General features: G+C 38.3%; 1 protein-coding gene across 2 annotated transcripts in view; it reads left to right on the plus strand.

Moving 5' to 3' along the window:
* The window catches only part of LOC125082514 (solute carrier family 5 member 4), a 66,720-nt gene that overhangs the window by 5,097 nt on the left and 37,441 nt on the right, over nt 1-24,182 (plus strand). For both annotated transcript variants that reach the window (XM_047698236.1, XM_047698237.1), the window contains 2 exons: nt 5,594-5,698; nt 10,104-10,209. In XM_047698236.1, coding sequence (XP_047554192.1) covers nt 5,594-5,698; nt 10,104-10,209 — 211 coding nt within the window. The remainder of the gene's footprint in view (nt 1-5,593; nt 5,699-10,103; nt 10,210-24,182) is intronic.

A 24,182-nucleotide genomic window follows, 5' to 3' on the forward strand; every position in this document is an offset into this window, starting at 1 on the left:
CCATGTGTTCTCATGTGTCTGTCAGCATTCATTTAATCACTAATATTTCTGCTTAGTCATGAAACCTGGGTAATATCACTTGTTCCAGGATCTCTGGGCTTATGTAAATCCACTAAACTCTATCAGATTGCTCTTGAAAATGGCTACAGTCACCTGTCCTTTTGCTGATCACTATTGTGAGGGTTCCCATTTCCCCACATCCTCCCAACACATGGTAATTTTCTTCACTCTAATTTTTGCCATTCTGAGATTTGTAGTTTCTTTTTTAAATTAAGTGTAGGAAATACCACAGCTATGCTAGCTCCTCTTCAGAGCCGATGTTGCCAACCACTTCTGTGCTTCTCTGATCCTACTACCCACATTTATTCTTCTGCTGCTTGTGCTCATACCATGAGGTGCTATAACCTAGAATAATTCCTGAGATGAGGGTGCTCAGTGGATAAGCCTTCTGGCTTGCACCTCTGCAGGTCACCATATATTGTCTCTTTGCTCATCTTGGGTCATTTTAGTACCAGGTTTGAACAATTTCTGTTTAAGTGTGCTCTCCTTGGTGCAAGAACAAATGCCACAGAACTCATGCATGTATTTTTGGATGTGGTTTGCCATGTTTGGGGGGTTCCACAGAGTTTCTGAGCCACCAAGTGTTCCCTTTTTTGCTTTTGATATTATATAAATATGTATTCTTTTATACTGAGGGAGATTAAATCATGAGCTTAACCTGCTCTGAAGAAACTGGAAAGCTGCTCCTTGTACTACTTACATATCACATAGTTAATCCCATAATTCAGTAATGATAACCTCAGACTTTTTTCTCAGTAGGGATTTAATGTAATTGTCATCTTTTTTTTTTTTTAAACGAAAAATGTCAGTTTATTTATTTATTTTTTTTTATAAACATATATTTTTATACCCAGGGGTACAGATCTGCGAATCGCCAGGTTTCCACACTTCACAGCACTCACCATAGCACATACACTCCCCAATATCCATAACCCCACCCCCTCTCGCAACCCCCTCCCCCCATCAACCCTCAGTTTGTTTTGTGAGATTAAGAGTCACTTATGGTTTGTCTCCCTCCCAATCCCATCTTGTTTCATTTACTCTTCTCCTACCCCCTCAACCCCCCATGTTGCATCTCCTCTCCCTCATATCAGGGAGATCATATGATAGTTGTCTTTCTCCGATTGACTTATTTCGCTAAGCATGATACCCTCTAGTTCCATCCACGTCGTCGCAAATGGCAAGATTTCATTTCTTTTGATGGCTGCATAGTATTCCATTGTGTATATATACCACATCTTCTTTATCCATTCGTCTGTAGATGGACATCTAGGTTCTTTCCATAGTTTGGCTATTGTAGACATTGCTGCTATAAACATTCGGGTGCACGTGCCCCTTTGGATCACTACGTTTGTATCTTTAGGGTAAATACCCAGCAGTGCAATTGCTGGGTCATAGGGTAGTTCTATTTTCAACATTTTGAGGAACCTCCATGCTGTTTTCCAGAGTGGTTGCACCAGCTTGCATTCCCACCAACAGTGTAGGAGGGTTCCCCTTTCTCCGCATCCTCGCCAGCATCTGTCATTTCCTGACTTGTAAATTTTAGCCATTCTGACTGGTGTGAGGTGATATCTCATTGTGGTTTTGATTTGTATTTCCCTGATGCCGAGTGATATGGAGCACTTTTTCATGTGTCTGTTGGCCATCTGGATGTCTTCTTTGCAGAAATGTCTGTTCATGTCTTCTGCCCATTTCTTGATTGGATTATTTGTTCTTTGGGTGTTGAGTTTGCTAAGTTCTTTATAGATTTTGGACACTAGCCCTTTATCTGATATGTCATTTGCAAATATCTTCTCCCATTCTGTCAGTTGTCTTTTGGTTTTGTTCACTGTTTCCTTTGCTGTGCAAAAGCTTTTGATCTTGATAAAATCCCAATAGTCCATTTTTGCCCTTACTTCCCTTGCCTTTGGCGATGTTCCTAGGAAGATGTTGCTGCGGCTGAGATCGAAGAGGTTGCTGCCTGTGTTCTCCTCAAGGATTTGGATGGATTCCTTTCTCACATTGAGATCCTTCATCCATTTTGAGTCTATTTTCGTGTGTGGTGTAAGGAAGTGATCCAATTTCATTTTTCTGCATGTGGCTGTCCAATTTTCCCAACACCATTTGTTGAAGAGGCTGTCTTTGTTCCATTGGACATTCTTTCCTGCTTTGTCGAAGATGAGTTGACCATAGAGTTGAGGGTCTATTTCTGGGCTCTCTATTCTGTTCCATTGATCTATGTGTCTGTTTTTGTGCCAGTACCATGCTGTCTTGATGATGACAGCTTTGTAATAGAGCTTGAAGTCCGGAATTGTGATGCCACCAACTCTGGCTTTCTTTTTCAATATTCCTTTGGCTATTCGAGGTCTTTTCTGGTTCCATATAAATTTTAGGATTATTTGTTCCATTTCTTTGAAAAAAATGGATGGTACTTTGATAGGAATTGCATTAAATGTGTAGATTGCTTTAGGTAGCATAGACATTTTTTTTTTAATGTATTTGTCAGAGAGAGAGGGAGAGCGAGCACAGGCAGACAGAATGGGAGTCAGAGGCAGAGGGAGAAGCAGGCTCCCTGCCAAGCAAGGAGCCTGATGTGGGACTTGATCCCAGGATGCTGGGATCATGACCTGAGCCGAAGGCAGCTGCTTAACCAACTGAGCCACCCAGGTGTCCCAGCATAGACATTTTCACAATATTTATTCTTCCAATCCAGGAGCATGGAACATTTTTCCATTTCTTTGTGTCTTCCTCAATTTCTTTCATGAGTACTTTATAGTTTTCTGTGTATAGATTCTTAGTCTCTTTGGTTAGGTTTATTCCCAGGTATCTTATTGTTTTGGGTGCAATTGTAAATGGGATGGACTCCTTAATTTCTCTTTCTTCTGTCTTGATGTTGGTGTAGAGAAATGCAACTGATTTTTGTGCATTGATTTTATATCCTGACACTTTATGGAATTCCTGTACAAGTTCTAGCAGTTTGAGAGTGAGTCTTTTGGGTTTTCCACATATAGTATCATATCATCTGCAAAGAGTGATAGTTTGACTTCTTCTTTGCCTATTTGGATGCCTTTAATTTCCTTTTGTTGTCTGATTGCTGAGGCTAGGACTTCTAGTACTATGTTGAATAGCAGGGGTGATAACGGACGTCCCTGCTGTGTTCCTGACCTTAGCGGAAAAGCTTTCAGTTTTTCTCCATTGAGAATGATATTTGCGGTGGGTTTTTCATAGATGGCTCTGATAATATTGAGGTATGTGCCGTCTATCCCTACACTTTGAAGAGTTTTGATCAGGAAGGGATGCTGTACTTTGTCAAATGCTTTTTCAGCATCTATGGAGAGTATCATATGGTTCTTGTTCTTTCTTTTATTAATGTGTTGTATCACATTGATTGATTTGCGGATGTTGACCCAGCCTTGCAGCCCTGGAATAAATCCCACTTGGTCGTGGTGAATAATCCTTTTAATGTACTGTTGAATCCTATTGGCTATTATTTTGGCGAGAATTTTTGCATCTGTGTTCATCAAGGATATTGGTCTGTAGTTCTCTTTTTTGTTGGGATCCTTGTCTGGTTTTGGGATCAAGGTGATGCTGGCCTCATAAAATGAGTTTGGAAGTTTTCCTTCTATTTCTATTTTTTGGAACAGTTTCAGGAGAATAGGAATTAGTTCTTCTTTAAATGTTTGGTAGAATTCCCCCGGGAAGCCGTCTGGCCCTGGGCTTTTGTTTGTTTGGAGATTTTTGATGACTGTTTCAATCTCCTTACTGGTTATGGGTCTGTTCAGGCTTTCTATTTCTTCCTGGTTCAGTTGTGGTAGTTTATATGTCTCTAGGAATGCATCCATTTCTTCCAGATTGTCAAATTTGTTGGCGTAGAGTTGCTCATAGTATGTTCTTATAATTGTCTGTATTTCTTTGGTGTTCGTTGTGATCTCTCCTCTTTCATTCATGATTTTATTGATTTGGGTCCTTTCTCTTTTCTTTTTGATAAGTCTGGCCAGGGGTTTATCAATCTTATCAATTCTTTCAAAGAACCAGCTCCTAGTTTCGTTGATTTGTTCTATTGTTTTTTTGGTTTCTATTTCATTGATTTCTGCTCTGATCTTTATGATTTCTCTTCTCCTGCTGGGTTTAGGGTTTCTTTCTTGTTCTTTCTCCAGCTCCTTTAGGTGTAGGGTTAGGTTGTGTACCTGAGACCTTTCTTGTTTCTTGAGAAAGGCTTGTACCGCTATATATTTTCCTCTCAGGACTGCCTTTGTTGTGTCCCACAGATTCTGAACCGTTGTATTTTCATTATCATTTGTTTCCATAAATTTTTTCAATTCTCCTTTAATTTCCTGGTTGACCCATTCATTCTTTAGAAGGATGCTGTTTAGTCTCCATGTATTTGTGTTCTTTCCAAATTTCCTCTTGTGATTGAGTTCTAGCTTTAGAGCATTGTGGTCTGAAAATATGCAGGGAATGATCCCAATCTTTTGATACCGGTTGAGACTTGATTTAGGACCAAGAATGTGATCTATTCTGGAGAATGCTCCATGTGCACTAGAGAAGAATGTGTATTCTGTTGCTTTGGGATGAAATGTTCTGAAAATATCTGTGATGCCCATCTGGTCCAGTGTGTCATTTAAGGCCTTTATTTCCTTGTTGATCTTTGCTTGGATGATCTGTCCATTTCAGTGAGGGGAGTGTTAAAATCCCCTACTATTATTGTATTATTGTCAATGTGTTTCTTTTGTCATCTTTTTTTTTAAGAATTCATCTCTTTGGCAGAGAGAGAGAGCAAGAGCACAACAGGGAGAGTGGGAGAGGGAGAAGCAGGCTCACTCCTGAGCAGGAAGCCCTACATGGGGCTCAATCCCAAGACTTGGAAATCTTGACCCAGTCTGAAGGCAGACGCCTAACCGACTGAGCCACCCAGTCACCCCTAATCTCTTCTTTTCAATAAAGATAATCACATAGATGTGTATTAAGGATGAGCACTGGGTGTTATATGCAACTAATGAATCACTGAACACTACATCAAAAACCAATGATATACTATATGCTGGCTAACTGAACATAACAATAATTTTAAAAAGATAATCACATAAATATATACCCAAGTATATATTTGCAATTTATTTATCAATTTATTATAACCATTCATTGTGGTTCATTATTTATAAATAATGTTTTTACTAGACAGCAACATTATTTTAGTGAAAATAATGAAAAGTATTTGTTGAGCATTCACCATGCATTAGGTGGTGTTGTGGGTATTTTACATCTACTTTCATATTAAACTCCCAATTTACAGATGGAAAAATGGAGGTTCAGAGAGATTGTCGATTGCCAAAGGTTGCATTTCTAGTAAATGTCCTATCTGGATCATAAGATTTCAATGTCTGTGTTTATTCCAGGCTCACTGTTCTCCCAAGGGACTGTTCTTCTAACCTTTGCATTCCTAAGGTACCATGCACAGCAATCATGTGCAGGTATACAAGTGCCTAGTAAGTGTTGAATAATATGAATGTGCTGGGCTCTGACGGTGAATCCTTGTTCATGTCTGTCTCTGCAGGTGATGACTATGCCAGAATATCTGAGGAAGAGGTTTGGTGGGAAGCGACTACAGATATATCTCTCTGTTCTCTCCCTCTTCATCTCTGTGGCTTTGAGAATCTCAGTAAGTTCAGTGCTCCTGGCATTTTTGATTCTTAAGATTATTTTGGTGGGGCTAGAATGATAGAATCAGAGAAATGGGTGTAGAAACTATCATTAGCCTTTACATATCTGGTCATACGGATGTCTTAAACTACCTAGGATCTTTCTACCAAGTTTTTATGGGGGGAAAAGGAGCTTTAGAAATCTTTCATGCATACAGTAAAATAATTACAAGTCATGAGAGGCTCCAGAGTGTAAACCCACCTATTCATTAAGTATATGGAAAAAAAAAAAACAGATGTACAGAAGAAACAAAATGTCTCATTCAAGAAACATTCTCTAGTCCCCTGCCTTTCCACTGCAAAATAACATCTTTATTCTCCTAGTTGGAACCAGTCTGGGCTTATATTTTCATTTTCAGCTTGATTATCTGGCACATGAACCAGAAGGAAATGCTTCATATTATTAAACTGACTTCTTACATTTATCCTATTTTATTTTCTAAGACTTCCCTTATAATACAGATGTCACAAATAAGTCTTAGAAGAATTCTACAGCTTTTGGAAAGCTAAATTCCTTGGAGATAATCATTGAGGAGAAAGAAGGGAATTTCAAGATTCAGCAAAACATGTAGAAAACAAAGAGTACTAGGTGTTATACTTAACATGTTATACTTAATCATTGAACACTGCATCAAGGACTAATTATGTACTATACAGTGGTTAACTGAACATAATAAAAAAGAAAAAGAAAAGAAAACAAAGAGTAACATTTGCTCCTCATGTTTGGTGACGAATAAAATCATTTCCTCCAAGTTTATGGTCTAGGAGTTCACGAAAAAAGCTGACCCTCATATTTGCTCTTCTGTTGAATCCTTGTTGTAAGTAAACAACAGCTCAGATTAGATGGCATGAGCTTCCTAATGCAACATGAGCATTTTCCAACACTCACTGTATATTGCTGAGTATCTGTGCTAAAGATAATGAAGATTCCTGTGCATTAGGAGTTCACAATACAGTTAAGGATATAAAAATTTTACTCATGAAATCATAAGCACTTTATGGCAATATATGAAAGTATATTAAGATGTGAGCTGGAATAGGTTTTGTGGACAAGTATAGGAGACATGCTATGGACATCCAGGGAAAGGGGTGATCCCAGTTGGGTGGAATTGGACATCATCCTCATGGTGGAAGCAGGGGGTGCTTAAACAAATCCTCAGGATGGGAAATTTAGGAGAGGGCAAGAGAAGCAAAGGAGCCTGTATGTTGCACAAATGGGTAGGATTCAGTGATCTCCCTCTTCTTCTCCGGCTCTGACATCTACAGTTTGTAGTTTTAAAGAACATGAATAAGGTGCTGGAGCAAAATGACAGTGACCAAAGGGACTTGAGGGATGCACTTCTGGAAGTGGAAGGTTCCTGGTGGTAGGGAGAGCATGCATTCTTAAGGAGCTGGACAGGCGACGAGCAGGAAAGGCCAAGAGCCTGGGTATAACTATGCAGCCTCTGGTTGGCTTGAAAAACACAATGGGCAAGGGTCCATTCTTACCTGCAAGGTTATGTTTAAAGTGATATTAATTGTGATTAATCTTACACATGACATTTTGTGTATTATTACCCTTTGATAACAGAGTCATTTTAGTTATTCATTAAACAGATCATTATGAGGAGTTAGGACAGTGCTGTTTTCAGTTTCCCCTGTCCCAGGTTTGAAAGACATCATCTTATTCACTGGTTCTCAACCTCCAGTAATACCTATATTGAGAATCATTGCAAACATGATGCACCTTGAGCCCTAAATATTTCAGTCTGCATGTCTTAAACACACTGATATTCTTTTAGAAAATGCACTGCAAATTTTAAAATCAGAAACTTAATCTTTATACAAACTAATGTGTAACCTATAGACCTTATTCAGATATGACAATTGTCCTAATACTATCTTTTTTTTAAGATTTTATTTCTTTGACAGAGATCACAAGTAGGCAGAGAGGCAGGCAGAGAGAGAGGAGGGGAAGCAGGCTCCCTGCTGAGCAGAGAGCAGGATGTGGGGCTCAATCCCAGGACCCTGGGATCATGACCTGAGCCAAAGGCAGAGGCTTTAACCCACTGAGGCACCCAGGTGTCCCATTAGCAATATCTTTTAACAGAAAAAAAAAAGCTGGTTTTTTTTCATGAGAAATATTCCTTTTTTTCATGAGAAATACTTTATAATCATTGTGAATCATCGTAAATTTAATTAATCCCATTGAATTGTACATACTAAAATTGTAAGTTGCATGTTATTTATTTTGCCACAAAAAAAATCACTGGTAATAGAGGCTTGTACATGTCAAAAGTATCAATTTAACGTTTTAACTGTCCTATATAAGAGAAATTAAAGTCAAGAAATGCATAATATGATAATGTGTGTTTAACATATAAGTTATTCAATATGAATATACAAGGCCTAATGCTGTGATTAAATAACTACCCCCACTGTGTAGAGCAGTATGATTGTGACAGCTATAAATCCAGGCAGATACAGGTATGTTTTATGGCAACTCAGATACAATGAGTGGCATCTCAGTAGGTGATATCTTTTTTGAAATGGTAAATAAGTCTTTTGCAAATACCCAATTTTAAATCTTGCCTCAATTTACACAGCAGTTTAATTCCTTGAAAACCCAGTGATAAAGTTGCAGAAAGCACTTTGTGTGTAACTCAGAATCAGGTTCTAAGTTTAAATAATCAAGAACAGGATTTTCACTGACACAAATGTCTAGTGGGATGATAAAACATCAGGTTTTATTTCAAATTGTGGGGGAAAGTTAACCGTACCCTGTGAAACCCCTTCCAAATTCAAGTTCTACAAAGAAATTTAACTTTAATTCTTCCATTCTGAATCCTGACATCTTATTCTTTCCGTCACCTCACTCATGCTTTCCTTTTTCTTAGATTCCATGATCCATCCTTATAATAACCCTTCTGTCTCAGTTTCCTTGTCTCTTTCCTTTCACTGAACTCCCCAAGAAGAACTCCAAAACTGGTTGAATACAGCTTCCCACTCACTCTGTGCATTCACCCAGGGATTTTACTTTTGTATTTCCAACTATCATTCTTATGTGATGTGTTGAGGGTTTTGGTTTGGTTTAGGGTTTTGATATGGAACCTGGGAGGATCAGCATTGTAAAGTTTTTCCGGAGAAATAAACACAACACCAGGCAAAGTGGGTGCAAGGCAAGATTTATTAAAGGCACTCTCCAGCGAAGTTTCAGGGCTGAGGAGAAGGGAAGCCAGGAAAGTTGCGCCGGGAGGAGGTGGGCACCCTCGGGGGAGGTTCCGTAACTCTGGAAAGCAGAGTGGCGGAAGTCGCGCCCAAGGCAGGGAGAAGGGGGCTTTTAAGGGGTCTCGAGGGGAGTTCAGGGGTCTTTTGGCAAGTTTCCCTTATTTGGATATTTTGCCTGCTCATCAGGGTCCCATTGGTCCACTGGAGCCCAGGGCGGGGGGGTTTTCAGATTCCTGTTTGGGTCTTTGTTCTCCTGTCCGAGCTCAGGTTTTGTGGCGGGAACTTTTGCCATCTTAAGTAGCCCTTTCTTTCTGCCAGCCCAACAAGCATTGATGGGGTGGATCCAAGTGGGGCCAGCCCAAGTTTGTGTTGAAGAAAGATCCAAGAAGCTGGTAAGCACACTTTACAGGCACAAGCATCCAGGTAGTGCAGGGTGGACATGATCTCTTCAGGAGACTCTGCTGTCCTCTAAGCCTCAACCAACAATCTTTCTATCTGTGTTTATTTTTTTCTCTGGTCCTCTAAATAACTATTCTAAATGATCCACAATTTTTTTATCTACTAGACCTCTGCCTCTTATCTAAAACCCTAACCTCACACTTTATCTAGAAAATTTAAGCAGGAAGCACTCTTCCCCTACTTAATCTACACTTGCCTCATTTTTTCCACCAGTCTGAAGATAAAGAGTCTTCTTTTTGTCAAAGACCAACCCCTCAACCTGTGCCTACTCTTCATCCCATTTCTTCTCAAGGTTTCTGAAACTTGCTTCATAATTACCCCTCTATCATGTTTTCTTTTTATTTTCTACTACCTCAAATGTGCTCAAGTATCCTCCTCCTTAAAACCATTGCTTTACTGTGTCTTTTATATCTAATATTCTAGTTTTAATCATTGTTTCTCTGCAGACAATCATGAAAGAGTAGTCTATGCAAGCTATAGTGTAGACGTTTCTTATTTTCTGTTCACTCACTCATTGTTCCTTCTTATGGCCTGTCCAATAACTAATCCTCTGAGGATGAGATCTGGCTTCCAAGGAGTTCATATTTGAATTGCAGAAATGCCATGTATAGGTACAGCAAATACCAGTGGGAAGTCATCAATGAAGAGCTAAGTGATGCAGTTCATGTTTCTTTCCCATTCTGACTGTTCTCTTTTTAGTCAGATATATTTTCCGGAGCCATATTCATCAAGCTGGCCTTGGGATTGGACCTTTACCTGGCGATCTTCATCCTCTTGGCTGTCACCGCTATTTACACAATCACCGGTAAGATTTTTGCCTGTTTAGCTCAGTTCTGCTAACCTCATACCAATCTTCAATTAACAATTTCAGCCTTGTCACCACCAAGCTTATGGTTATCATTTTGTTCCCACTATGAGAGTCAGGCACAGGCCCAGAAACACAACTAGAACAAAGCAAACAGAATCCTCAGTATTATAGGATGACAGGGTGACTAAAAAACCAAGACTCATCTCTATGTAGCCTGCAAGAGACTCAGATTGAAAGTGAGGAGATGAAGAAACATTTATCATGCAAATGATGTCAAAAGACAGCCAGAGCAGCAATACTTATATTGGACAAAATAAACTTTAAAACAAAGACTGTAAAAAGAAATTTTAAGAGACACTGTATAATAATAAAGGTCACAATCCAACAAGAAGATATAACAATTGTAAATATTTATGCACCCAACATGGGAGCACCCAAACACCTAAAATAGGTAATAAAAAACACAAAGGAACTAACTAATCAATTGTAAAACAATAATAGTAGGGAACTTTAACACCCCACTTACATTGATGGACAGATCATTCAAACAGAAAACAACAAGGAAACAGTGGATGAGAAGGATTTAACAGATATATTCAGAGCTAAAACATTCTAAAATAGCAGAATACACATTCTTTTCATGTGCAAATTGAATGTTCTACAGAACAAATCGCATATCAGGCCACAAAACAAGCCTCAACAAATTCAAAAATCAGTGCATCTTTTCTGACCACAAAGCTAAGAAACTAGAAATGAACCACAAAAAAAAAAATCTGGAAAAAATTCAAATACATGGAGGTTAAATAACATGTTACTAAACAATAAATGGGTCAACCAAGAAATCAGAAAGTACAGGAAACAAACAAAATGAGAACACAGTTGGGATGCAGCAAAAGTGGTTCTAAGAGGGAAATTTACAGCAATATAGACCTATCTCAAGAAGCAAGAAAAATATCAAATAAACAACTTAATCTTACACTACATGAGCTAGAAAAAGAACAACAAGCAAAACCCAAAACCAGCAGAAGGAAGGAAATGATAAAAATTACAGCAGAAATAAATGATATAAAAACAAAAACAAAAATGAAACCCAAAAAACTATAGAAAACGTCAATGAAACCAAGATCTGGTTCTTTGAAAAAAATCAATAAAATTGATAAACTTCTAGATAGACTCATCAAAAGAGAGAGAAAGGGAGCATTCAAATAAACAAAACCACAAATTAAAGATAAATAACAATCAACATCACAGAAACACAAACTTGTAAGAGAACATTGTGAAATACTACATGCTGTCAAATTAGGCAACCTAGAAGAAATGGAATAAATTCCTAGAAACATATAAACTACCAAAACTGAACAGGAAGAAACAGAAATTGAAACAGACTGATTACCAGAAATGAAATTGAGTCAGTAATCAAAAAAACCCCAAAAAGCAAAAGTCCAGGACGAGATAGCTTCACAAGCAAACTCTATCAAACATTTAAAGAAGAGTTAATAACTGTACTTTTCAAACTATTCCAAAAAAATTTAAAAAGAAAGAAGGAGGAAACTTCCAAATTCATACTATGAGACCAGTATCAGTGTGACACCAAAACCAGAAAAAATACTCCAAAAAAAAATTGTAGGCCAATGTCTCTGATTAACATAAATGTAAAAATCCTCAACAAAATACTAATAAACCAATTTCAATAATACATTTTTTAAAAATCATTCAACACAGTCAAGTAGGATTTATTCCTGGACTGCAAGTGTGGCTCAATATTCACAAAACAATCAACATGATACATCACATCAATAAGAGAAAAGATTTTTTAAAATGACCATTTCAATAGATGCAGAAAAATCATTTGACAAAGTACAACATCCATTCATGATAAAAAGCCTCAACAAAGTACATTTAGAGGGCACAAACCTAAACATAATAAAGGCTATATGTAGAAAAAATCCACAGCAAGCATCACACTCAATGGAGAAAAACTGAGACCTTTCCCCCTAAGATCAGGAACAAAAGAAGAATGTCCGCTCCCATCACTTTCATTCAACAAAGTACTGAAAGTTCTAGCCATAGCAACAAGACAATGAAAAGATATGAAATGTATCTAAATCAATAAAGAAGAAATAAAACTTTCACTATTTGCAGGTGACACGATATTATACATGGAAAACCCTAAAGAATCCACCAAAAAAATACTAGAACTGAATTCAGTAAAGTCACAGGATACAAAATCAATGTACAGAAATCTGTTGCATTTTTTTTTCAGTATAGTTTATTTTTTTATTTTATTTTTCCAGTGTTCCAAGATTCATTGTTTATACACCACACCCAGTGCTCCAAGCAATATGTGCCCCCCCTTATTACCCACCACCAGGCTCACCCATCCCCCCACACCCCTCTCCTCCAAAACCCTCAGTCATTTCTCAGAGTCCACAGTCTCTTATGGTTTGCCTCCCCTCTGATTTCCCCCAATTCACTTTTCCTATCCTTCCCCTAATGTCTTTCATGTTAATCTTTATGCTCCTGAAGTAAGTGAAACCATATGATAATTGACTTTCTCTCCTTGACTTATTTCACTCAGTATAATCTCCTCCAGTCCCATCCATGTTGATACAGAAGTTGGGTTATTCATCTTTCCTGAAGGAGGCACAATATTCGATTGCACATATGAACTATATCCTCTTTATCCACTCGTCTGTTGAAGGGCATCTTTGCTCCTTCTATAGTTTGGCGATTGTGTCCATTGCTGCTCTGAACATTGGGGTACAAATGGCCCTTTTTTTTTAAGATTTTATTTATTTGTTTATTTACAGACAGAGATCACAAATAGGCAGAGAGGCAGGCAGAGAGAGAGAGAGAGGAGGAAGCAGACTCCCTACTGAGCAGAGAGTCCAATATGGGGCTCGATCCCAGGACCCTGAGATCATGACCCAAGCCAAAGGCAGAGGCTTTAACCCATTAAGCCACCCAGGAGCCCCGCAAATGGCCCTTCTTTTCACTACATCTGTGTCTCTGGGGTAAATACCATGTAGTGCAATTGCAGGGTCATAGGGAAGCTCTATTTTTAATTTCTTGAGGAATCTCCACACTGTTTTCTAAAGTGGCTTCACCAACTTGCATTCCCATCAACAGTGTAAGAGGGTTCCCCTTTCTCCACATCCTCTCCAACACTTGTTGGTTCCTGCCTTGTTGATTTTGGCCATTCTAACTGGTGTAAGGTGATATCTCAATGTGATTTTAAATTTAATCTCCCTGATGGCCAATAATGATGAACATGTTTTCATGTTTCTGTTAGTCATTTGTCTGTCTTCTTTGGGGAAATGTCTGTTCATACCTTCTGCCCATTTTTTGATGTGATTTTTGTTTTTTGAGTGTTGAGTTTGAGAAGTTCTTTATAGATCTTGGATATCAGCCCTTTGTCTGTAGTGTCATTTGCAAATATCTTCTCTCATTCTGTGAATTGCCTCTTTGTTTTGTTGACTGTTTCCTTTGCTGTGCAGAAGCTTTTGATCTTGATGAAGTCCCAAAAGTTTATTATTGCTTTTGCTTCCTTTGCCTTTGGAGACATGTCTTGAAAGAAGTTGCTGTGGCCAGTTTCAAAGAGGTTACTGCCTATGTTCTCCTCTAGGATTTAGACAGATTCCTGTGTCACATTGAGGTTTTTTATCCATTTCGAGTTTATCTTTGTGTATGGTATAAGAGAAGGTTGAGTTTCATTCTTCTACACATAGCTGTCCAATTTTCCCAGCACCATTTATTGAAGAGACAGTCTTTTTTCCACTATTTTTTCCTGCTTTGTCGAAGATTATTTGACCATAGAGTTGCAGGTCCATATCTGGGCTCTCTACCCTGTTCCACTGGTCTATGTGTTTATTTTTGTGCCAGTACCATCCTGTCTTGGTGATCATAGCTTTGAAGTAAAGCTTGAAATCAGGCAATGTGATGCCCCAGCTTTGTTTTCCTTTTTCAACGTTTCCTTAGCAATTCAGGGTCTTATCCAGTTCCATACAAATTTTAGGATTGTTTGTTCCAGCACTTTGAAAAATGCCAGTGGAATTTTTTTTAATTTTTAAAAAGATTTTTATGTATTTGACACACAGAGATCACAAGTAGGCAGACAGGCAGGCAGAAAGAGAGAAGAGGATAAGCTGGTTCCCTGCCCAGAAAAGAGCCCAAGGTTTGGCTTGATTTCAGGACCATGAGATCATGACCTGAGCTGAAGGCAGAGGCTTTAACCCCCCTGAGCCACCCAGGAGCCCCTTATAGTGGAATTCTGACCGGGATGACATTGAAAGTATAGATTGCTCTGGGGAATATAGACATTTTAACAATGTTTGTTCTTCTGATTCATGAGCATGGAATACTTTTCCATCTTTTTGTGTCTTCTTCCATTTCTTTCATGAATGTTCTGCAGTTCCTCAAGTACAGATTCCTTACTTCTTTGGTTAGATTTATTCCAAGGTATCTTATAGTTCTTGGTGTTATAGTAAATGGAATTGATTCTCTAATTTCCCTTTCTGTATTTTCATTGTTAGTGTATAAGAAAGCAACTGATTTCTGTGCATTGATTTTGTATCCTGCCACAGTATTGAATTGCTGTTTGAGTTCTAGTCATTTGGAGGTGGAGTCTTTTGGGTTTTCCTTATAAAGTATCATGTCATCTGTGAAGAGAGAGAGTTTGACTTCTTCTTTGCCAATTTGAATACCTTTTATTTCTCTTTGTTTTCTGATTGTCCTTGCTAGGACTTCTAGTATTATGTTGAACAAGAGTGGTGAGAGTAGGCATCCTTGTCGTGTTCCTGATCTCAATGGGAAGGCTATCAGCTTTTCTCCGTTGAGAATGATATTCACTGGGTTTTTCATAGATAGATTTTATGAAGTTGGGGAATGTTCCCTCTATCCCTATACTTTGAAGAGTTTTAATCAGGAACAGATGCTGTATTTTATCAAATGCTTTTTCTGCATCAGTTGAGAGGACCATGTGGTTCTTCTGTCTTCTCTTATTGATTTTTTTCTATCACATTGATTGATTTGCGAATGTTGAACTGCCCTTGTATCCCAAGTACAAATCCCACCTGGTCATGGTGGATAATCTTTTTCATGTACCATTGGATCCTATTAGCTAGGATCTTATTGAGAAAATTGGCATCCATAATAATCAGAGGCATTGGTCTGAAATTCTCCTTTTGGATGGGGTCTTTGTCTGGTTTGGGGATCAGGGTAATGTTGGCTTCATTGAAAGAGTCTGGGAGTTTTCCCTCTGTTTCTATTTTTTGAAACAGAGTCAGGAGAATAGGTCTTATTTCTTCTTTGAATGTTTGGTAGAATTCCCCTGGGATTCCGTCATGTCCTGGACTCTTGTTTTTTGAGAAGTTTTTGATAACTGCTCCAATCTCATTACTAGATATTTGTCTATTCAGGTTGTCAATTTTTTCCTGTTTCAGACTTGGAAGTTTCTAGGTTTCCAGGAATGCATCCATTTCTTCTAGGTTGCTTAACTTATTGGCATATAGCTGTTGATAATAATTTCTGATGATTGTTTCTATTTCCTTGGTGTTAGTTGTGATCTCTCCCCTTTCATCCATAATTTTATTAATCTGGGTCCTCTCTCTTGTCTTTTGGATTAATTTGGCCAGTGGTTTATTGATCTTATTGATTCTTTCAAAGAATCAGCTTCTAGTTTTCTTGATGTGTTCTACTGTATCTCTTGTTTCTAACTCATTGATCTCTCCTCTAATCTTGATTATTTCCCTTCTTGTGTGTGGGGTTGGCTTAATTTGTTGTTGATTTTCCAGTTCTTTAAGGTGCAAAGAGAACTGGTGTATTTTGGATTTCCAATTTTTTTTTTTTTTTGAGGGAGGCTTGGATGGCCTTGTATTTCCCCCTTGGGTCCGCCTTTGCCTTATCCCATAGGTTTTGGACGGATGTGTCTTCATTCTCATTGGTTTCCATGAATAGTTTAAGCTCTTCTTTCATTTCCTGGTTGATCCAAACATTCTTGAGCAGGTTGGTCTTTAGCTTCCAAGTGTTTGAATTCCTTCCAACCTTTTTCTTGTGGTTGAGATCCAGTTTTAAAGCACTGTGGTCTGAGAATATGCAGAGAATAATCTCAATCTTTTCTTATTGGTTGAGCCCTGATTTGTGACCCAGTATGTGGCCTATTCTGGAGAAAGTTCCATGTGTGCTCAAGAAGAATGAGTATTCTGTTGTTTTAGGGTGGAATGTTCTGTTGTATGTATCTATGAGGTCCATCTGGTCCAATGTGTCATTCAAACCTCTTGTTTCTTTATTGATTTTCTGCTTGGATGATCTATTACTGAGAGTGGCATGTTAACATACCCTACAATTAATGTATTCATATCAATATGACTATTTTGATTAACAGTTGGTTTATGAGGTTGGCTGCTTCCATATTTGGTGCATAAATATTTTCAATTGTTTGATCTTCTTCATGGATAGACCCTTGAGTTACCATATACTAATAGTGAAGCAGCAGAAAAAGAAATAAAAAAAAAGAAATTAAGGAATGAATCACATTCACATTGCACCAAAAAAGTAATAAGATACCCATTAATCAATCCAGTCAAAGAAGTGAAAGATCTATATTCAGAAAACTACAAAATATTGATGAAAGGAATGTAATGAATTGGAAGAATGAATATTAAAATTTCTATATTACCCACAGGAATCTACATATTTAATGTAATCTCTATCAAAATACCAACAGCATTTTTCACAGAACTAGAACAAACAATCCTAAAATTTATATGGAACAAAAAAGACCCTGAACAGCTAAAGCAATTTTTAAAATGCGAACCCGAGCAGATTACTTAGCCTGGCCCCTGGTAAGGGCAGTGCAATTCTGCCTCGGGCAAAGACACTTGAGAATCACTACAACAGGCCTCTCCCCCAGAATGAGCAAGAAATCCATCCAAGAACAACTTCACTTACCAAGGAGAACAGCGGAATTCCAGAGGAGGAGAAAGCAAAGCATGGAATTCATGGCTTTCTCCCCATGATTCTATAGTCTTGCAAGTTAATTAATTTTTTTAATTTTATTTTTTTCTTCTGCTAAAATTTATTTAACTTTTACCGTTTCCTCTTTTAACGTTTTTAACTAGTTTATCTTCACAATACCTTTCATTTTAAAAAAAAAACTTCCTATTTTATTTTTTTTTATTTTCAGCATAACAGTATTCCTTGTTTTTGTACCACACCCAGTGCTCCATGAAATCTGTGCCCTCTCTAATACCCACCATCTGGTTCCCCCAACCTCCCACCCCCCGCACCTACAAAACCCTCAGATTGTTTTTCAGAGTACATAGTCTCTCATGGTTCGCTTCCCTTCCAATTTCCCCCAACTCCCTTCACCTCTCCATCTCCCCTTGTCCTCCATGCTATTTGTTATGCTCCACAAATAAGTGAAACCATATGATAATTGACTCTCTCTGCTTGACTTATTTCACTCCATAATCTCTTCCAGGCCCATCCATGTTGATACAAAAGTTAGGTATTCATCCTTTCTGATGGAGGCATAATACTCCATAGTGTATATGGACCACATCTTCCTTATCCATTCGTCCATTGAAGGGCATCTTGGTTCTTTCCACAGTTTGGCGACCGTGGACATTGCGGCTATGAACATTGGGGTACAGATGGCCCTTCTTTTCACTACATCTGTATCTTTGGGGTAAATACCCAGTAGTGTAATTGCAGGGTCATAGGGAAGCTCTATTTTTAATTTCTTGAGGAATCTCCACACTGTTCTCCAAAGTGACTGCACCAACTTGAATTCCCATCAACAGTATAAGAGGGTTCCCCTTTCTCCACATCCCCTCCAACACATGTTGTTTCCTGTATTGCTAATTTTGGCCATTCTAACTGGTGTAAGGTGATATCTCAATGTGGTTTTAATTTGAATCTCCCTGATGGCTAGTGATGATGAACATTTTTTCATGTGTCTGATAGCCATTTGTATGTCTTCATTGGAGAAGTGTCTGTTCATATCTTCTGCCCATTTTTTTATATGATTATCTGTTTTGTGTGTAGAAACCAGAGATACAGTAGAACGTATCAATGAAACTAGAAGCTGGTTTTCCAAAAAAATCAATAAGATCAATAAACCATTGGCCACACTAATCCAAAAGAAAAGAGAGAAAGCCCAAATTCATAAAATTATGAATGAAAAGGGAGAGATCACAACTAACACCAAGGAAGTAGAAACAATCATCAGAAGTTATTATCAACAGTTATATGCCAATAAGCTAAGCAACCTAGATGAAATGGATGCATTTCTGGAAAACTATAAACTCCCAAAATTGAACCAGGGAGAAATTGACAACCAGAATAGATGGATATCTAGTAACGAGATTGAAGCAGTGACCAAAAACCTCCCAAAAAAACAAGAACCCAGGACCTGATGGATTCCCTGGAGAATTCTACCAAACTTTTGAAGAAGAAATAACACTATTCTCCTGAAGCTGTTTCAAAAAATTGAAGCAGAAGGAAAACTTCCAGACTCTTTCTATGAAGCCAGCATTACCCTGATCCCCAAACCAGGCAAAGACCCTACCAAAAAGGAGAATTTCAAACCAATATCACTGATGAATATGGATGCTAAGATTCTCAACAAGATCCTAGCAAACAGGATCCAACAGTACATTAAAAAGATTATCCACCATGACCAGGTGGGATTCATTCCTGGGCTACAAGGATGGTTCAACATTCGCAAATCAATCAATGTGATAGAACAAATTAATATGAGAAGAGAGAAGAACCACATGGTCCTCTCAGTTGATGCAGAAAAAGCATTTGACAAAATCCAACATCTGTTCCTGATTAAAATGCTTCAATGTATAGGGATAGAGGGAACATTCCTGAACTTCACAGAATCTATCTATGAAAGACCCACAGCAAATATCATCCTCAATGGGAAAAAGCTCGCAGCCTTCCAGCTGAGATCAGGAACACGACAAGGATGCCCACTCTCACCACTCTTGCTCAACATAGTACTAGAAGTCCTAGCAACAGCAATCAGAAAACAAAGAGAAATAAATGTATCCAAATTGGCAATGAAGAAGTCAAACTCTCTCTCTTCGCAGATGACATGATTCTTTACATGGAAACCCCAAAGACTCCACCCCCAAATGACTAGAACTCATACAACAATTCAGCAACGTTGCAGGATACAGAGTCAATGTACAGAAATCAGTGGCTTTCTTATACACTAACAATGAAAATACAGAAAGGGAAATTAGAGAATCAATTCCATTTACTATAGCACCAAGAACCATAAGATACCTGGGAATAAACCTAATCAGAGAAGTAAAGGATCTGTACTCGAGAAACTACAGAACACTCATGAAAGAAATTGAAGAAGACACAAAAAGATGGAAGACCATTCCATGCTCTTGGATCGGAAGAATAAACATTGTTAAAATGTCTATACTGCCTAGAGCAATCTATACTTTTAATGCCATTCTGATCAAAATTCCATCGGTATTTTTCAAAGAGCTGGAGCAAATAATCCATAAATTTGTATGGAACCAGAAGAGACCCTGAATCGCTAAGGAAATGTTGAAAAACAAAAATAAAACTGGGGGCATCACATTACCTGATTTCAAGCTTTACTACAAAGCTGTGATCACCAAGACAGCATGGTACTGGCATAAAAACAGACACATAGACCAGTGGAACAGAGCAGAGAGCCCAGATATGGACCCTCAACTCTATGGTCAGTTAATCTTCAACAAAACAGGGGAAAATATACAGTGGAAAAAAGACAGTCTCTTCAATAAATGGTGCTGGGAAAACTGGGCAGCTATATGTAGAAGGATGAACCTCGACTATTCTCTTACACCATACACAAAGATAAACTCAAAATGGATAAAAGACCTCAACGTGAGACAGGAATCCATCAGAATCCTAGAGGAGAACATAGGCAGTAATCTCTTCGATATCAGCCACAGCAACTTCTTTCAAGATATGTCTCCAAAGGCAAAGGAAACAAAAGCAAAAATAAACTTTTGGGACTTCATCAAGATCAAAAGCTTCTGCACAGCAAAGGAAACAGTCAAGAAAACAAAGAGCTAACCCACGGAATGGGAGAAGATATTTGCAAAAGACAGTACAGACAAAAGGTTGATATCCAGGATCTATAAAAAACTCCTCAAACTCAACACACATAAAACAAATTTTTTTTGAACCTTATTATACTCATATTTTATCCTTCATTGTATCTAATTTTTTTTTTGTATACACATAGGGTTTTTTCTTCTAAAAAAATTTGGGGTACAACTTCTTCTAATAGATCAAAATATTCCTTAAATCTAGCACAGGGCTTTGTTCTAGTCTCCAGCCTGAGAAAATTCTCTTCACTTTCTTTTTATTTGTTTTCTTTTTTAATTTTTTTTCTGAACTTTTATTTAATAATTTTATTTATTTATTTGACAGACAGAGATCACAAGTAGGCAGAGAGGCAGGCAGAGAGAGAGAGAAGGAAACAAGATCCCTGCTGAGCAGGGAGCCTGATGTGGGTCTCAATCCCAGGACCCCAGGATCATGACCTGACCGAAGGCAGAGGCTTTAACCCACTGAGTCACCCAGGTGTTCCTGAACTTCTTTTTACCCCCTTCCCCCCCCCCCCACAATTTGGGGTATCTTCTGATTTGGTTTTAAAGCACATTTTCCTGATATCTTTGCCACCCTTTTAGTATTTTATTTGCTCCTTCATTATATTCATATCTGGATAAAATGACAAGGCTGGAAAAACTCACCACAAAAAAAATAAATAAATAAAAGAACAAGAGACAGTACCAAAGCCTAGGGAACTAATCAATATGGACATTGGTAATATGTCAGATCTAGAGTTCAGAATGACAATTCTCAAGGTGCTAGCTGGGCTTGAAAAAGGCATGGAAGATGTTAGAGAAACCCTGTCTGGAGAAATAAAAGCCCTTTCTGGAGAAACAAAAGGACTAAAACCTAAACAAGCTGAAATTTTAAAAAGCTATTAATGAGGTGCAATTAAAAATGGAGACTCTTACTGCTAGGATAAATGAGGCAGAAGAGAGAATTAGTTATATAGAAGACCAAATGACAGAGAATAAAGAAGATAAGCAAAAGAGAGGCAAAGAACTACTGGACCACGAGGGGAGAATTCGAGAGATAAGTGATACCATAAGATGAAACAACATTAGAATAATGGGGATTCCAGAAGAAGACGAATGAGAGAGGGGAGCAGAAGGTATATTAGAGAGAATTATTGTAAGGAATTTCCCTAATATGGCAAGGGAAAAAGCATCAAATTCTAGCCAGTGCAGAGAAACCCCCTTAAAATCAATAAGAATAGGTCCACATCCCATCATCTAATGGTAAAATTTACAGTCTTAGCGACAAAAGGGAAAATCCTGAAAGCAGCCCGGGACAAGAAGTCTGTAACATACAATGGTAAAAATACTAGATTGGCAGCAGACTTATCCACAGAGACCTGGCAGGTCAGAAAGAACAGGCATGATATATTCAGAGCACTAAATGAGAAAAACACGCAGCCAAGAATATTATATCCAGCTAGGCTATCATTGAAAATAGAAGGAGAGATAAAAAGCTTCCAGGACAAACAAAAACTAAAAGAACGTGTAAACAACAAACCAGCCCAACAGGAAATATTGAAAGGGGTCCTCTAAGCAAAGAGAGAGCCTAAAAGTAGTAGATCAGGAAGGAAGAGATGCAATATACAGTAACAGTCACCTTACAGGCAATACAATGGCACTAAATTCATATCTCTCAATAGTTACCCTGAATGTACATGGGCTAAATATCCCAATCAAAAGACACAAGGATGTCAGAATGGATAAAAAAGAAAACTCCTCAATATGCTATCTACAAGAAGGTCATTTTAGACCCAAAGACACCCAGATTTAAAGTGAGGGGGTGGTAACAACAAGACAGAAGAAAGAGAAATTAAGGAGTCCATCCCATTTACAATTGCACCCAAAACACTGGAAGAGATTATGCTGAGTGAAATAAGTCAAGCAGAGAGAGTCAATTATCATATGGTTTCACTTATTTGTGGAGCATAACAAATAGCATGGAGGACAAGGGGAGATGGAGAGGAGAAGGGAGTTGAGGGAAATTGGAGGGGAGGTGAACCATGAGAGACTATGGACTCTGAAAAACGATCTGAGAATTTTGAAGGGGTGGGGGGTGGGAGGTTGGGGGCACCAGGTGGTGGGTATTGTAGAGGGCACGGATTGCATGGAGCACTGGGTGTGGTGCAAAAATAATGAATACTGTTATGCTGAAAAAAAAAAAATCTTACTTCCTGAGGCAATACAGATGCCTTTGACAGTCATGAACAGGAACGAGGAGGGGCAAGAATTTTCTTGCTCAACAGGTATTCTGTCTTTTCCTTTCTTTTTTTTTTTTTTAAAGATTTATTTATTTATTTATTTATTTGGCAGAAAGAGATCACAAGTAGGCAGAGAGGCAGGCAAAGAGAGAGAGAGAGGGAAGCAGGCTCCCCGCTGAGCAGAAGCCAGATGTGGGACTCGATCCTAGGACCCTGAGATCATGACCTGAGCTGAAGGCAGCGGCTTAACCCACTGAGCCACCCAGTGCCCCCTGTCTTTTCCTTTCTTAATAGTAAAATAAACTTATTCCCTTAAGTTAAAAAAAAAAAAAAAAAACAATTGCACCCAAAACAATAAGATACCTGGGAATAAACCTAACCAAAGAGACTAAGAATCTATACTCAGAAAACTATAAAGTACTCATGAAAGAAATTGAGGAAGACACAAAGAAATGGAAAAATGTTCCATGCTCCTGGATTGGAAGAATAAATATTGTGAAAATGTCTATGCTACCTAAGCAAACTACACATTTAATGCAATTCCTATCAAAGTACCATCCATTTTTTTCAAAGAAATGGAACAAATAATCCTAAAATTTATATGGAACCAGAAAAGACCTTGAATATCCAAAGGAATATTGAAAAAGAAAGCCAGAGTTGGTGGCATCACAATTCCGGACTTCAAGCTCTATTACAAAGCTGTCATCATCAAGGCAGCATGGTACTGGCACAAAAACAGACACATAGATCAATGGAACAGAATAGAGAGCCCAGAAATAGACCCTCAACTCTGTGGTCAACTCATCTTCGACAAAGCAGGAAAGAATGTCCAATGGAAAAAAGACAGCCTCTTCAATAAATGGTGTTGGGAAAATTGGACAGCCACATGCAGAAAAATGAAAGTGGATCATTTCCTTACACCACACACGAAAATAGACTCAAAATGGATGAAGGATCTCAATGTGAGAAAGGAATCCATCCAAATCCTTGAGGAGAACACAGGCAGCAACCTCTTCGATCTCAGCCGCAGCAACATCTTCCTAGGAACATCACCAAAGGCAAGGGAAGCAAGGGCAAAAATGAACTTTGGGGATTTTATCAAGATCAAAAGCTTTTGCACAGCAAAGGAAACAGTGAACAAAACCAAAAGACAACTGACAGAATGGGAGAAGATATTTGCAAATGACATATCAGATAAAGGGCTAGTGTCCAAAATCTATAAAGAACTTAGCAAACTCAACACCCAAAGAACAAATAATCCAATCAAGAAATGGGCAGAAGACATGAACAGACATTTCTGCAAAGAAGACATCCAGATGGCCAACAGACACATGAAAAAGTGCTCCACATCACTTGGCATCAGGGAAATACAAATCAAAACCACAATGAGATACCACCTAATACCAGTCAGAATGGCTAAAATTAAATCAAAATGACAGATGCTGGTGAGGTTGCAGAGAAAGGGGAACCCTCCTACACTGTTGGTGGGAATGCAAGCTGGTGCAACCACTCTGGAAAACAGCATGGAGGTTCCTCAAAATGTTGAAAATAGAATTACCCTATGACCCAGCAATTGCACTGCTGGGTATTTACCATAAAGGTACAAACGTAGTGATCTGAAGGG

Source organism: Lutra lutra, chromosome 12 (genome assembly GCF_902655055.1).
Source record: "Lutra lutra chromosome 12, mLutLut1.2, whole genome shotgun sequence".
In the NCBI taxonomy this organism is placed as follows: domain Eukaryota; kingdom Metazoa; phylum Chordata; class Mammalia; order Carnivora; family Mustelidae; genus Lutra; species Lutra lutra.